Raw genomic sequence first — 17,591 nt, forward strand, 5'->3', positions numbered from 1 at the left:
GAGGTTTATGAGGAAGATTATGAATAGCACTGGGTGTTACGTGTTCTTCATGTAGGAGGTTTTAATATGGTTTGATGGAAGTGGTTTACATGTTCACGGTGATAATAGGTGAAGTCTATGTGGGTTTGAAGTAATATAAGGTGTAAGTGTAATTGTGATTATATTCCTGTAAACCTTCTCCCGTAAGGTGGTGGTGATGAGGTTTTATGAAGAAGATAATGAATAGTACTGGGTGTTATATGTGTTCTTCATTATTTATTCATCATCCTTTTCGTCCGTAGCTGCAACAAGAAACACAATAAGAAAGATAACCAAACACCCTCCTTTCTCCGTTTACACCACCTCCTCTACAACGTGACCACCCCAAATACCCCTATTTCACTTCAAGCCAAGACCACCTCAGCCACCTCCGAAAACAAAACTGGTTGCATCTCCTTTCAAGAACCCAAGCAAATCCCTTTGTTAAATCAAATCAAGAGGAAAAGAAAAAGGTTATAAGTTTTTTTGTTGCTACCTCTCCGAACCACCACATCACCTCTCTGCTGTCATCGTGAATTAAAAAGAAAAAGGAAGAGGAAAATAAATCTGAACAGTAAAGAAAAATCAAACCAGGAACCAACAACTTACACCTTCTGTTTACCTGTTTAACCTGCAACAACATAAAAAAGGAAAGAAACATTTACCTGCTACTTTTCGTCCTTTTTGTTCCAAACACCACCACCATCAAGACTTGCTGCTGCTCTTCGTTTTTGTTCCAAACATCACAACCATTAAGACTTGCTGCTGCTCTTCGTTTTTTTTTGGTTCAAAACAGCATCACTATCAAGACCTTAAGCCATTTGCTGCTTCGTTTTCAATTTCCAGCATCCACCATCGAGATTGAAAGAAGAAGAATCAACACTGTTCATCGTCCCCATCGAGAACGTGCAACAAGACAAAAAATTCTCGTTTTTTTTTATTAAACCCGAGAAACACCATTACTTGTTTTTGCTTCTGCTTAAATCCGAAAAACCGAGAACCCAACTATCTTTCCAGAACCATCGACACCACAACTACAATAAACATCTCCAATAATCACCTTCAACCATCACCACGAAACCAACAATCGGTTAACCACTGTCACCTACTTGAAACATCACATGTGAAACTCGAGAACCAAATCAAAAACAGAATTGAAATATAAATCAAAATCAAAATTGAAGAAGTGTTGGGCTAAAGAGGGTTTTTTTTACATCAATGAATTTTGTTGTAGGTTAAAAAGGGGGCCGATTTACTAAAGGGGAACCCATGTCGATTGTTAAGAACATGTAACCAAAGGTTACCGGATAAAGAAGGTATTTTAAACGGTTTTGGAAATAATAATGGTTAATTTGTACAAAAACATTATATAGGGGTTATTTTAAGTATTAGGGTATAATACATAGGTTTTTTTTTTTTGAGTTTTTCCCTTTTTGTTAAAACATATGTAAGAGTTTTTCCAACAGCAAATATCAAAATGGTGATTATTTAATACTATTTTAGTAATTGCATTTCAATTTTCAACCAACCTGATGCTTTTTGGTGTTAAAAAACCAATCAAAACTAATATAATTTTTGAAGATCGATCGGAGTAAAATTGGACATGATGATTTAGAGGTCGTATTGGAACGGCATTAAAACGGTGGAACGGCGGTCGCTAGCAAATCAAACGGCATTGACGTTACAACATACGGCCTCTCCCAGTATCGCTACACCAACAACATCACCAAATGGACGAAACCCTAGTTACATCATCCGAACCACCACCATCTGACGGGGATCCAATGGATGTTGTAACCGAACCTCATAACCCTAATGATAACCAGTCTGCCTCAAGTTCCGATTCCGACTCGGAGTCGGACGACGAAGCTCAAGCTGCTCTCGAATTACAAACCCTAGAAACGGAGCTCTCGACAAACCCAGCCAACTACGATGCTCATGTTCAAGTATGTCTGATTATTTTTACTTGTTTGGAGTTATGTGTTGAAACTGAGTGTAGTTATTACGTATTGTTCTAATGTATGGTGTGTATATGTAGTATATAAAGGCTTTGAGGAAACAAGGCGATATTGATAAGCTGCGGCTAGCAAGGGAGGCCATGAGTGAGTTGTTCCCGCTAACTCCTGCAATGTGGCAGCAATGGGCAAATGACGAAATTTCACTCACCTTGACTTCTGGGTAGGCTATTGTTTCCTCTTCTTTGTACAAACTTTTATTTTCATTCAAGAAGAAGAGGATGTCGGATGATTAGAATGAGGATTCGTTGTCGTGTGCAGGAACAATAGGCACATTCAAAACCTTATGAACACCATCAGAAAATAGAACTTGTGACTGGTTATAATTTGTTGTACATAATGCAGGAATGAGGGGGCAATTCCAACTGTTGAGAAGCTATATGAGCGTGGAGTATCTGATTACTTGGTAAGCTCCACACATTTCTAAATTTTTGTTTCAGTGCACTTCTTAATGTTACATTCATGGCTATGAAATTTGTCTTTTGAGTTTTGACTATGCTGATTTTCATCTTCAGTGGTGAATTGTCATTCATCAAAACTGAAATGATTGATTGCTTTCTGCAGTCCGTTTCTCTGTGGTATGACTACCTGAGTTTCATTCAAAAATATGATTCTTCTGTCCGTGAATGTTCACCCAGTGGAATCTCAAAGGCAAGGGATCTATTTGAACGAGCTCTTACTGCATGTGGATTGCATGTTACTGAAGGCTGTAAAATATGGGAAGCATACAGAAGTTATGAGGAAATGATCCTAGATGGCATGGATAAGACAGACTCTGAGGTATGAACATCATTCAACTGTTCTTGCTCTTCTTTAGCACATTGAATGCTTTACAGTTTTTGATCTTTTGTTTGTTTCACAGCTGAGGGAAAAGCAGGTTCAAAGGATTCGAAGTATATATCATCGCCAGTTGTCAATTACTCATTCGGACTTAAAGTCAACTCTTTTGACCTACAAGACATGGGAGTCTAAACATGGGAATAATCTTGATGTCAGTAGCAGCAATACAGATGGATTGTCCCCTCAAGTTGCTTCCACATATCAGAAGGCTTTAGAGATGTTGACTTTACGTGCTGACTTTGAAGAAAAGATAATAAAAAGTGATGAGACTGATACTGAGCGCCTTCAAAGCTTTATGGTGCACAGATTTGACTTAGTTATCACTGATATTGTTACCCTAAACCCTAATGATTTTTGTTTTGTTACTGCAGGCTTATCTGAAATTTGAACAGTCATCTGGAGATCCTATTCGATTTAAAAGCATATATGAACCTCGAGTTAAAAGCTTATATGAACGTGCAATAACTGAATTTCCTATATCCAGTGATCTCTGGATTGATTACACTAACTACCTTAATAAGACCCTAAAGGTTTTAGTTAATATATTCTTGTTTTTGTGGTTTAAAATTTTTACACTCTAAACTATAATGATCCTATATATTTTTTTAATTACCAGGCAGATAAAACTTTGAGGGATATTTATGATAGGGCTACAAGGAATTGTCCATGGGTTGGAGAGCTATGGGTTCGATACATGCTATACCTTGAAAGATGTCATGGTTCTGAGAAAGAGCTTTCTGATGTATGTTTCTGTTTGTTCTTTTCTCTTAGTGAAGTGCTAACTGGAAAGATGTTTATGATTTTTCTTCAATCGAATCAGTGGAATTATCACTAAATTTGATTTTTCACCCAATCCAGGTTTTTGAAAGATCTTTGCAATGCACGTTTTCTACCATAGATGAGGTATCAACATATTTGTCAGCTTTTTTAATCCTTGTATAATCATTTAATAAGAAGGGTATACTATCATAAACATGGCTATGTAGATCGTGTTTGTGTGTTTATTGTATTTGTCAAAATAGAGTTGAGATGTGATCATGAATGGTGGTGAATTACAATTAACAAGTGGATTTTATTTTCAGTATGTAGACATATTTCTCACAAGAGTTGATGGATTGAGGAGGAGAATCACGTTTGCCAAGGAACTGGATAATGGCTTGGATTTTGTCTTGATAAGGGATACTTTTCAGGTTTGTCGCTATATACTGTGAAAATCAGCTTCATTTACATGACTCAGGTCTACAGATTCATAGTTAGTTACTCTATCATCTTTGTATCAAGAAAATGTATCTTATTGCCTTTCTTTAGGATGTATATATATACATAATACATGACTCAGGAACATAGTTTTGCTGTTATGTAGGAGAAATCTGATGTGAACACCACTACTTGAGAGGTAAGGGAATGTTAGAATAAAATGTACTTTAAGAGGCCAGGTGTCATTATAGAAGCAGATTGACTGTTAGTAGAACAGAAAAATATTATGTTGAGGTGCTGCTATATGTGTATGCTGCAATAGTACTAGGGATGCATGAAAGTTGAAGACTGATTTTTGTGGTTTGTATTACATTCAACTGAAGTATTTAGCAAATACTGGAAAATTATTTTTCGTATGCAACTATTGAGTTATTATTTTGTAAACAACTAAACAGAAAAATATGTGATTTTTAATTACTTACAACTCGTTTAATAGTATTACATAATTCATATAATTAAATAATATAATATTTAATCTGTCTTATATTAAAAACCTCAAGTTCAAAAGTATACTAGTTAAGGGTCTTATCATCCAAAAACTGATGAAAAAGAAACAACTGATAATAAATCAACAAGATAATAGTATTTGATTAAAAGTTTTCAACAAAAGCAATGATTAAATTTGGTTTATTCACCCGAAAAGCATTAGAAAAAAAGACAATAACACCTTAAAGGGCATTTTGGGAAAACAATTTGGGCTGAATAGGGACGAGTATGCCTTGGTGGCTTATTGATTTAGTCAGTGGTTTAAGACTTAAGAGCCAAACAAACAAACAAACATCACCTTTATTTTTGATTACTTTGTTGCAAACAAATAGAAGATGAGATGCTTTTAAGAGATCCAAAAACATACAAAATGACTTAGCTACCTGACTTTTGCCTTTTTATTTACTCTTTTTACTTCAGCAAGTTGCATATACGACTATTTGTTTTACTGTTTACATGAATTATGTTATTGGTTGTAAGCTTATGATAGTTTTATGTTGTATTTCTATTTCAGAGGGCATCTGATTATTTGTCACCACAGTTAAAGAACAGCAACATATACAGTTTGTTGCAAATACATAGCTACTGGGCCCGTTTGGAGTCTAGTATTGGGAAAGATATAACTGCAGCCCGTGGAGTATGGGAGAGTTTGCTTAAAAACAGGTTCAAAGATATATATATATATATATATATATATATATATATATATATATATATATATATATATATACTGTTATCAACTTTTGTTTGTAAAAGAGTTCAATCAGAACAAGAACATTTAGGGCTTAGAAGTACATTGTGCTATTCTGTATTTTCCAAGTAGAAAGTTTTTGTGTTGTTAATGGTGTTTCTGGGAACTTGTATTCTACAGTGGATCTATGATAGAAGCATGGAAAGGGTATATATCAATGGAAACTGAGATGGCCCACATAAAGGAAGCTAGATCTCTTTATAAGCGATGCTATACTATGAGATTTCCTGGGACAGGCTCTGAGGTACACTTCTCCAATCCAACATATAATATTAATAACAATCTCTTTTACACATAATATCATCACCATACTTTTATTAATTACCACAAATAGCAACCTACTTCCATTTTTGTTTTTTATTTATTGATATTCCTTTCAGGACATATGCAACTCATGGATTCTGTTTGAGAGGGAATTTGGTAGTTTGGAAGATTTTGATCATGCTTCACAAAAGGTACACTTTGTTTTTATTCTAATTTCAATATTCTTTACTTGTACTTGTATTATTCTACATATGACCTTGCTATTAATTATATCAGGTGACTCCTAGACTACAGGAGCTACAGCTGTATAAGTTACAGCAAGAAACAGATGAGGTAGAGGATCCTCCTACGAGAAATAGACGTGAAAAAAGAAAGGCGGCTGCTTCAGCTGCTGCATCCAATGAACATCCGCCAGCTAAGCGTCAAAAGGATAAAGCAAATAAAGTGGAAAAATCTGTTACCCAAAAAGACAAAGACATGGCTCATGGTGAAAATGAACCTAAATTCAAAAACCCAACACCTGAGAAACCCAAGCTATACACTGACAAATGCACTGCCTTTGTTTCAAATCTCAACCCCAAGGCAAATTTAAAATTTCTGCTTACAAAATCTCTATGAATGAAATGTTGTTTGTTATAAAGGGCTAATTGTGACATTTTGCAGGCAAATGAAGAGGAGCTTCGTGGTTTCTTCAGTGATGTTGGTGGTGCTGGAGAGATTCGAATATTGAAGGACAAGCTCACTAAAAAATCAAGGGTTTGGATTTTTTTTTTTAAATTTATGTTGTATTTATTTTTTGAATATATATATATATATATATATATATATATATATATATATATATATATATATATATATATATATATATATATATATTTTTGTTGTATAAATAAAATAAAGGGATTAGCATATGTGGACTTCTGTGATGATGCACACCTTGAGGCAGCTGTGGCTAAGAATAAACAGACGTTTCTTGGGAAGAAGTTGACCATTGTGCGTTCGGATCCTAAAGGCAAAAGAAAAGTGTCTTTTGGGGATGATAGGAATTCAACAAAACAAGGTCACTCTCTTTTAAAAACAAAAATACCTAAATGCCCTCCTCATTTTTATTTAAAATAATTATTTTTAATGGCAGGGCGTGGCGGTGATGATACAAATTCCGGTGAGCATGGGCACAAGAAAGTTGAGCTCAAGGGAAAAAACACTTTTGCTGTTCCTAGAAACGTGAGACCGCTAGGGTGGTCTGGCGGCAACGAACCACCATCAGCTGCCACCTCCACCACAGAAGGTGGAGACGAGAAGCCGAAATCAAACCAAGAGTTGCGAGACATGCTCTTAAACAAAAAATGAATGGTGAATTTACGTTTTTGTTCCCTAGTTTATTAGAATTTGTTTAAAAAGAAGGGGAATCAGGAATGAAATGATTATGATTTGACATGAAGAAGCGTTGTCGTTTAATCAAAGGTGGTTATAAAAAAAGGAATAGGAATTGTTTTGAGATTTGGAATTTAGTAACGAGTTGTTGATTCCTTCCGAAGATATTATACGTCTTGTCTTGTCATGGCATCAGGTTTTCATGTCAATTAATCCCTGAAAAGTTTCCTTCTTTATTTTGGCCATACTCTGTCTTTCTTTCCAACTTTTTCTTGTTGGAGCATCTCTCTTTAATATCATCATTTATACATATAACTTATTATTATTATTATTATTATTATTATTGTTATTATTATTATTATTATTTATTTTACTATTACAATAGCTTACATAAACCATGTTGATTCAATCACTTGTCTTTGTAGTTCTGTTATAATATTCCATCTTAATTCTCTGGTCGGGTATATAACTGTATAAGATATTTCACTAATTAATCTATCTTATTAAATACAAATACAAAATGTATTATGTAGAAAAACATTTCTCAACCAAATTAAAATGACATCAGACCATGTGTGGATTGTGTCGGGTATAGCTTCCAAAATTGAAACTACATAACATTTCTCAACTAAATTAAAATGACGTCAGACCGCAGAAGGTGAAAGAACATCCGTTTTATTATTTTATAAGAAAAATTGAATCTCTTATTTCTTCTCCCTACTCATAAAAAATGCATATGGAATCTATTAAATATACTTTTTAATCTTCTCCTAATTTTGATATTTGTCATGATCGGTAGGGAATAAAACAGAAGGATATCGATTTTCAACTGGAAGCTATACCCTATATATTGGAGTCAAAACGGTGGGATGAGTTTACCAACTTTTTGATGGATGTATATTTATCATTTATCAAGAAAACATCTCAAAAGATTAATTTAGACGATCAAGTGTAAATGATAGCCCCATATTAGTTTTGTAAAGATTTGATGATGACTTCCTTATATCAGTAGTACACATAATATTTAGATTAGTTGTACCAGAGTTTTTGTAAGCTTTTATTTTATGCATTTGTGAACTTAGATCTTCACATTTGTTTGTAATTCTAATCCTGTTATTACGAATCACTCTTGGTATATTATTTTATTCACACAAGTGGATTAAATCAGGTTTATAATCAGGCTATATGTGGTGTGCTGCTAAGGTACCATGCCTTACATTGATGTGACACCTTCATAACATATAATAACATACCCATCCCCATATGTTAAACTTAGTTCTTCACATTTGTTTGTAATTCTAATCCCGTTCTTATGAATTACTCCTGGTATATGATTTTACTCACCCTAGTGGATTGTGTCGGGTTTATAATTAGACTATGTGGTGTGGTGCTAATCCACATGCGTGTGACACCCTCATCTATCTATATCATATTATATTATAAATGAAACATTTTTTCCTTTCACCACGTCAATTTGAAACTCTCAATTCTTTATATTTCTATATAATTTACTTAATATATTAACTTAAATATGTTTTTAGTTAGAAACATTATCATAAATAAAATACTTTTTGAATTATCAAATATGATATACTAAATTTGTTGATTTCAATATAATGTTAAATACATAACTTAAATTAATTTATTAAATAAATTTAAAAATACAGTGTAAAAATTAAAACCTAAACTAAAATATCAAATAAAGTTGTAAAAATTCAACGTATATTTTTTTAAAATAGTTAAAGGGAAAATATTAAATACGATAAATATAAAAATCTTAAATCTAAAAGTTGAATTAATAAAAGATGTCCAAAAACTATTTTTTTATAATAACTACAACTCAATTAAATTGTTTTTAAATTAATTTATAATAATAATAATTAAAAATAACATAAAGTTGTAAATTAAATTATGTTACATTACAAACAGTGGTTGATAATTTAAATAATTCAGGAATCATTTTTTCTTTTATCAAATCATTTTGAAACTCTTAACTCTTCATATTTCTGTATAATATATTTATCATATCATATCATCATTATCATCATATCATACATCATACATACTTATAAAACTAGTATTTTTCTTTGAATCTCATGCATTTGAAACCCTCATAAAAATTTGCCAACACCTCATGCATTTGAAACCCCTACACTCTTTCACCTTCAATGTAATGAATCTCATTCATTTGAAACTTCCAAGACTATTCAACTTATAGGATTTAATTTGACTTTTGAAATTCCCTTCACACAAGTGTAGTTAGCCTATAAATACTTACTTCTATAGAAACAAATATCCTAATCCAAAACAAAATACTTCTTTTGTCTAATTAGTGATCCTTTGTTCTCTATTTTAGTGTAAATGAAAGTCTTATGTTGTCAATAGAATATTGAAGTTCAATAATCTATAATAAGCAAGGTATGCATTTTGTGTTTTGTAACGCCTTTTTCGGGTATTGGTTGGAAATTTGCCAACTGGGGAGGTTATATGCATGGACTCGGCGAGTTGGGAGTCCAACTCGTCGAGTAGGGTCGTGTATCATGGACGCGGGTTGGAAGAGACTCGGCGAGTTGGAAAGCCCAACTCGGCGAGTCAGGGCTGTTTAAGGAAAATCCTAATTTTAGGGTTTTCCCCCTATATAAACATCATTAACAGCCTCCATAGCCTCCCATTTGCACCCTAGAAACTGTTCACAGCCGCAAACCCTCTTGTAAGAGAAGTGAGAGCCTTGATGAGCTAAATTGGTGAATCTTGGGAAGGATTTCAAGTTGAAGGAAGAAGGATCAAGGGAGAAACATCAGATCCAACATCTACTTCGTTTTCGGCACTTTACTGAGGTATTAATTTGTCATATTAAGCCTTGAAGTCTTAGATCTCCATTTGGATGATTATGGTCATTATTGGGGGAAAATGGAATCAAGCTTGGATCTGGACCTATCACAGTGATATGGTTCCATATCTGTACCTTCTTAGGTCCCAAATAGCATAAAGTTGCATCTTTTATTAACTTATCCCCTCTCCACGCATGAAAACTGTTGAGTCCGTTTGTGTTGCGTCTTGGGCCTTAAGTTTTGTATCCGGATTGGGCCTGTCCATTCGTGTTTATCTAGATTAGCTAATAGGGTTTTACTATAAATATGCATGCATGCATGCATGATATGTAGTTGATTTTTTACATTTAATATTGTAACCCTAAACACCTCTACAGTCGAAGTTCTTTATCGAGCTCTTCTGAGGTGTTAAAGCATTAATCATTCGACATATTCAACACCATTCTCGTGCTCTTTATTACGTTCTTGTTTATTAACTTGCATAGAATCATACGATCCTAATAGAACTTTGTTCTAACAATTGGTATCAGAGCAGGAGATTGTGTGATCAATACACATTCATTCTGTATTCAGAATACTTTAGGGTTTCCGCTTCTATCGTATAAATAGAAGCCGTCTTCTTTATATCGACGGTAACTCTGTTTCTGATAAAACCGTAATCTCAAGTTTACAGGTTTGATTCTAGTAGCTCACCATGTCTCACGAAGATTCGCAAACAAACCCCATCAACATCTCAAATAGCATTGGATCAACAACCAGAATACCCATACTCTACACTCATGACTATAAAGTATGGGCACATCACTTCGAAGACTGCGTAGTTGGTTCTGAAGACAATGGCTATCTCATCTGGGAAGCTGTAACAACTTGGATTCCCAGGTATTATTTTATTCTTCTAAATTTTGGTGTTTTGTGAGGAGACTCGGCGAATTGGAGCTCAAACTCGCCGAGTATGATCGCGGTTTGGGAAAGGGTTCGCGTCCGGACTCGGCGAGTCCAAAAGGTGGACTCGGCGAGTCCATGCTGTTTAATGAAACCCTAAATTTCAGGGTATGAGACCTATTTAAAGGGGCTTATGGCCGTCATTTGCGACCACCAACCCCAGAGAGAACCCTAAAAGAGTCCTTGAGCGTTTTGTGAGAGAGAAGAGGAAGATCCTTGATTATTTGTGGGTGATTTTGCATATAGAAGAGGATCAAGGCAAGAGGAGACCAAAGGAGGTGCTAATCCAGTGATTCCTGAGTCCAGAGACTTCATTTGAGGTAACCATTCATTCCTTTCTCAGCCCTTGGTGTAAATCTTAGAGTTAGGGCTTCTTTGTGGAATGATTCATGGAGTAATTGGCCTCTTCTTGTGTTGATGCTTTGGATCTGGACCCAAAGAGGTCTAGAGACTCTTTTCCCCCAAGCTTTATGAGTGTTAATGGAGGCCATGAGCTTAGAATAGCATCCTAGAGACCATATCATCAAATAAGGCCTTTGGACCTTTTCATGAGCACCAAGATTGTAACTTTACGTGATGAATGTGCTTGGAAGGACTGGATCTATGAGTTACTGGAACGGATCTGACCTCAGGAGTGAGTTTGAGTTCATGCATGGCTTAGACTCGCCGAGTCCGAAGAACAGACTCGGCGAGTAGCATGAAGATTGTCCATAACCACTCAACGAGTGGTCTTGCCGAGTTAAGGGGTTGACTCAGTGAGTCAGGGAGAGTCAGAGAGGATTGACAGATGGACTGAGTCAAGCTGGAACTCGCCGAGTTGTTCTTGAGACTCGGCGAGTTGAGTCGTGGTGGCCCCGCGATTCATGCCAGGTGGAACTCGTCGAGTCAGGGAAGTACTCGACGTGTCAAGGGAGGATTCTAGGGAGTCAGTGAACACGTATAGACTCGCCGAGTCGCTCTAGTGCACTCGCCGAGTCCGGTCAAAGTTGACCGTTGACCGTTGACCAGAGTTGACCAATGTTGACTTGATAGGGAGTCAACCTTAGTTGTGAAAGTGTTAATTAGAGATATATTGTGTTATAGGAGGATTATAGCTCGGGGAATCAAGCGCGAGTGATTTCCGGGATTTGCAAGTTATCGAGATACGCGAGGTGAGTCTTCTCACTATACTTTACCTTGAGTAGGTAATCAGAGTTATGTGACAGAGTATTTGTATGTTATATGTATGTTATGTGTTGTACTGCATTATTTTCTATGTGATTTATGCTGTGCATGTTTATAGAGTTGGAACCGGAAGGTTCCCAGAGTTAGAACCGGAGGGTTCACAGAGTAGGGTCTACGGACCCACAAAGTTATAGCCTCGAGTGGCTAATATGTGTTATGCGTGGTATTTTGGGGAACTCACTAAGCTTTGTGCTTACAGTGTTGGTGTTATTTGTTTCAGGTACTAGTGATGACCGTGGGAAGGCGCCGGCTTGATCAGTACACACACATGGGATTTTTATGTTATGTGATCTTGGGATTCTTGTATGACATGGATTGGAGTTTCAAACATTGATGTTTTTATGAAAATTAAATGAATATGTTTTTATATTATGCGAAAAATTATTTTGAAATTCACGGTTTAACAGAAGCTATCACGCTTGGGCCATTTGTTCACTCAGGAACGAACACTACTGTCAAGTCCCAAAAGGAGTACAACAAGCTGGTGGCGGACATAGACAAGATGCCGCAGGACGAGAAAGACAAATTGCTTTGTAATGTAAAGGCTATGAGGATGATCAGATTCGCCTTGTAATCTGACACCTTTCGGTTGGTTGGTTCATGCACAACAGCCAAGGAAATCTGGGATAGATTGAAAGAGCTCTATTCGACCGATGAAGATTTGGAACACTGCATACAAACCTTGCTGCTGTCTTAATTTGGAGGTTTCGAACAGAAACCAGAGGAAAAACTCATACAAACTTTCGATTGGTTCAATCATCTCCTGAGTAAGATGATCAAGCATGGAATAAAGAGGAAATTAATCGAGCAGAAAGTAACTTTTATGAATGGGCTGAGACCAGAATGGATGGCCGTTGTATCAACTGTGAAAGCACATGAACAGTTCAAATCCTACTCTCTAGCGAAATTGGTGGGAATACTTAAGTCCCATGAAAGCGTGGTAACCAAAGAAGCGAAAGTAGTTTCTGGTATGGGATATCTGGCTCTTGTCTGAAAAGGAAAAAGTATCCTAGAAGATGAGGAAGAGACTGATATGTCTGAGTGTGATCTGACCAGCGAAGAATAAGCTTTGATGATATCCAATCCGAAGAAGTTTGCAAGAAGAAAATTTCCTGTCAACAAGAACCGAAACTGGCGGGGAAATTACAGATATGAGAAGGTTAAAGATGAAGCAAAGAACTCCTCTCAAAAGGATGATGAAAAGAAGGAGAGCAAGCTTGCAGGAGACTCTGGATACGACTGCAATTACTGTCACGACAAGAACCATTTTGCTAAAGATTGCTTGTTAAGGAAAATGGCTAAGAAGAGAGAGAAGGTGAAGATGATGAGGCGTGCTATATGCGCAAGTTAGAAGAAATCAAGAAGAAGAAGGCGACTAACAGCTCAATGAATGCCTTGATTGTACAGGAGAATACTGGGGAAGATGAGTTCGGTGGCATAGAAGTGTGGTCAACTGACTCTGAAGATGAAGAGGTTAGAAGGCCCACTCATGGAAAGGATTATGTGGCAAAGGAAGAAGGTTCGTCTGGAAAGTGTTTAATTGTCACTGCTGGTCCATCAACCGAAAGTGCGGATAAGGAACCGAACCTGACCGAGAACAAGTGTTTTGCAGCCAAGCCAGTGAGTGAGAAGATCAACAACTGCGATCGGCTGATCAAAAAGGTACAATCTATTCTTGAATCTCTTAAAATTCCAAAAACAGATTATGAAGAAGAATTAACTGAATTAAACTTTAAATTTTCTAACCTAAGTAGTAGCCTCATGCAAACTCGCTTAGCGAATTCTAACCTAACTGACCAACTCAGCAGGGTGTCTTCAAAAAGTGAAGAATGAAGAATGTGGATTGAGCTGAAGGAAGCGGAGTTAGTTAGAGCTAGGGACGAAAGTATTTATTTGCAAAGAGACAATTTAAAGTTTTTAAAACAAAGAAATGTTTTCTGTTTAATTGCTAAGCGTTTATATACTAATATAGCTCAATTGCATTTAAGTTGTGAGATAGGAAAGAAAATTCATAAGATGATTTTGCCATTTCTTGAATTTAAGGAAGACGAGGTAATAGCAGAATGTGAATCAGAAGTATCATCCGAAGAGACGTCCATGTCATACAAAATTGGTCTGGACAAAATAGAAACCTTCATTGATTCAAAGGAACACAAATGTATGTTAAAAGACATTTTAGATGAAAATGATAAGTTGAAAATTAAGTCGGAAACAATTCACTCATTTGACCAATCAAATGCCAAACTAGCTTCTGAAAATAAAATAAACTTAGAAAATACGTCTGAATTTGATGAAGAAAGTGAGATGAGTGAGATATCTGTCGATGATGTAGTTGATTGCTCTGAGTTTATGAAGAGCGAAATTGAGAATGAGAAACCATTAATCTCAGAAAATTCGGTGGAATTTGCTCGTCTAGCAAAGGATAAGGAGAAGAAACTCAAAGAAAAAGCTGTGGTTTTTCAAAAGGTTCAAACTGTGCCGAATCAGGTATATGCAGCTAAAGGAGTTACACCTAGACAAACAGCAGAACTAAGAGTCTTGGTGGAAAAAGACAATGCAGAAGGGTGTGAAGATTTCTTCTGGTCTGCTCCCATAGATAATGCAGACGAAACAGTAGGCTTATCTGAGTAGACCTCTTGGAGAGTTAAAGGAAGATACGTAGCTGAACCCTTAAATAAACCCTCAAGTTCTGACAAACCAAGCATGAGTGGAACCAAACATATTCCTATAGAACCAAAAGAAGAACCGAAAGCTCAAGTCAAAACAACCGAAACTCAAAGAGACAAGCAAAAGGCAAGCTTCAACATGCACAAATCACAGAAGGAACTGGCTGAGCAAAAATGCTTAAGAAATCAAAGATATGCAAAGAATCTAAATGAGCGAAAGAGTTACTGGAATTCGCAAAATTTCAACTATGTTCCTCCCAATAAAATCTCAAAGGACAAGGGAAAGGAAATAGTAAAAGAAAATTTCAGCCCAAGTTCTTACTATTCCAAGTCTAAGAACCGAAAGTCATGTTTCGGTCCGCAGACTGGTTTCGGTCCTAAGTCAAGTTTCGGTCCTCCTACTAGTTCTAAACATAGTTTCTGTCCTCAGTCAAATTTCTGTTACAACAAACCTCAAAGTAAAGCAAATTTCAAGATAAATATCAAGGGAAAAGGAAAGCTAACTTTTGATTCTAGGATCCATAATAAGTAATCACCAGCTAATCCTAGGTGCCACATGTCATCAAAAAAACTAACCAACGAATTCAAATTTAAACAAGATAAAACCAAAATTAAGGTATATACAATTAAAAGAAAAGATCAAACCACTCTTATTAAACAAACTTATTTGGTTGTTATTTCTGCTGTAATTCCTTTTTCTGTGAAAGACTCACCAGGACCCAAGAAACTTTGGGTTCCTAAATCTGCTTAAATTTGTAGGTAATCAGTGACGAGCAGTTCGATGATGAATGGTACATAGATAGTGGCTGCTCGCGTCACATGACAGGAAGGAAGGAAGAGCTGAGGGAGTTTTGGTCCCTAAAAGATGGTGGATGTGTAAAGTATGGAAACAATTCTTATGGAACAATCAAGGGATATGGCATGATAACCAATGGAGACTTCTCAATTAGGAAAGTGGCGTATGTAGAAGGATTGAAACACAACCTCATCAACGTGTCACAATTAGTTGTGGGCACAGGTTTGAAGGTATCATTTGATGATGAAGGGTCTGAGATAATTGAAAAACAATCCAAGAAGGTTCTGCTGAAATCTGAACGTAAGGGAGCAATGTACCTTCTGAATCTAAATCCAATTCGAGGTACACCATCTATTTGTCTGCTGTCAAAGGCGAATACTGATGAAAGCTGGTTATGGCATCGACGCCTATCGCATCTGAACTTCAAAGATATCAACAAATTGTTGCTTGGTGACCACGTTCGAGGTCTCCTTCTTCTCAAGTTCGATAAGGAGAATCTATGTGCTGCATGTGAGATGGGCAAATAGAGCAGAAAGAGCCACCCTACACGCATAAATATGAAGATAGTTGAAACACTTGAACTATTGCACATTGACTTGTGTGGACCTTCGGCTATCGAGAGTATCGGTGGTAGTAAGTACATTCTTGTCATTGTAGATGATTTTTCACGCTTCACCTGGGTTTTCTTTCTTAAACAGAAATCAGATGCAACCCCTCAGTTGAAGACATTTATCAAACAAGTGGAAGTACAAGTGAGGAAGACGGTGAGGAACATCAGAAGTGACAATGGTCTGGAATTCAAAAACAAGGATTTTGAGGACTTTCTGACTGATAAGGGGTAACTCACAACTTTTTGGCCCCTCATACACCACAACAGAATGGGATTGTTGAAAGACGAAACCGTTCTCTATGTGAAGCAACCAAAACAATGCTTAGTTTCGCCTCACTACCATTATACTTCTGGGCTGATGCAATTACCACTGCTTGCTACACTCAGAATCGATCCTTGCTCAACAAAAGATTCTCAATCACTCCGTATGAGATCTTAAATACTAGGAAGCCTAATGTCAAATTTTTCCACATATTCGGTTTAAGGTGATTTATTTTCAACTCTAAAGAGAACCGAAATAAGTTTGATGTTAAAGCCGATGAGGGAATATTTCTGGGTTATTCTCTGTCATCAAAAGCATACAGAGTGTTGAATAAATGCTCCAAAAGAATTGAAGAGACTTATTATGTCACATTTGATGACAATTATATGAAAAAGGTTCGGAGGACTGAAGGTGACCTTGGTGACATATTCCCAGAATCTTGACAAATCTCGGTTCCAATATGCAACTTGTTCGAGGAATACATTCGACTGTTTGATGAACCAAAGAAAGCGATTCATTCATAGGCGAAAGCAACAGATAACAAAATCGATAATCTCAAAAAGGTCATAGACAAAGCTACCAAAGAGATGGAAAGTGAATCTAAAGGTGCTACGTCATCAACTGGCTCTCCAAACAAAGATTTAAAGTTCAAGGGGGAAAGCTCCACAGCACCAAAGACAACCGAAGTCTCTGTTGAGGGGGAGAATCCTATTCCCTCCCCAACACATAAAGGTCTAGATGAAGGGGAAAGTACTGATCCAAAACCAACAAGTAGTAGTTCAATAGAGGGGGAGAAACCAAATTCCACAGGAACTGCAAACTCTGATGCTGACAAAGATTACACTTCGACAGTCGAGGGGGAGAAAGAGAAAGAGAATGCAACTGACGAAGGCGAAGATGATCAATCAAAATTTGAAGAAGAGGTGGAAGCTGAATTGAATCCAAAATATGATCCAAACTATCCTCCGTTAGTAAAATGGACAAAGGACCATCCCAAGGCACATATCATTGGTGAATCTTCTGAAAAAGTTCTTACTCGTTCTCAACTGAAAGCGAAACAAACTGCATTATTCTCTAAAGTTGAATTTTGTATGTTTACCTCGTTTATTTGCAAAATTGAGCCGAAAACTGTAAATGCTGCACTTGATCATTCTGATTGGGTTTAGGCAATGCATGATGAGCTCCATGAGTTCGAACGCAACCGAGTTTGGAGGTTGATTCCTACACCAAAAGATGCTTCTGTAGTTGGCTTGAA

General features: G+C 36.4%; 1 protein-coding gene across 1 annotated transcript; it reads left to right on the top strand.

Moving 5' to 3' along the window:
- The first annotated feature begins 1,564 nt into the window (after positions 1-1,564).
- Positions 1,565-7,241, top strand: EMB140 (EMBRYO DEFECTIVE 140). Its single transcript, XM_079019018.1, has 16 exons — positions 1,565-1,964; positions 2,057-2,196; positions 2,379-2,439; positions 2,598-2,813; positions 2,896-3,171; positions 3,245-3,403; positions 3,490-3,615; positions 3,732-3,776; positions 3,956-4,063; positions 5,131-5,279; positions 5,488-5,611; positions 5,748-5,822; positions 5,908-6,213; positions 6,295-6,387; positions 6,532-6,691; positions 6,767-7,241. Exons 1-16 carry the CDS (start codon positions 1,749-1,751, stop codon positions 6,979-6,981), a joined length of 2,469 nt encoding a protein of 822 aa, XP_078875144.1. The 5' UTR covers positions 1,565-1,748; the 3' UTR covers positions 6,982-7,241.
- The last annotated feature ends 10,350 nt before the right edge of the window (positions 7,242-17,591 follow it).

This window comes from Lactuca serriola, chromosome 9 (assembly GCF_051521515.1).
Source record: "Lactuca serriola cultivar US96UC23 chromosome 9, Lser_US96UC23_V15, whole genome shotgun sequence".
Lineage (NCBI taxonomy): Eukaryota > Viridiplantae > Streptophyta > Magnoliopsida > Asterales > Asteraceae > Lactuca > Lactuca serriola.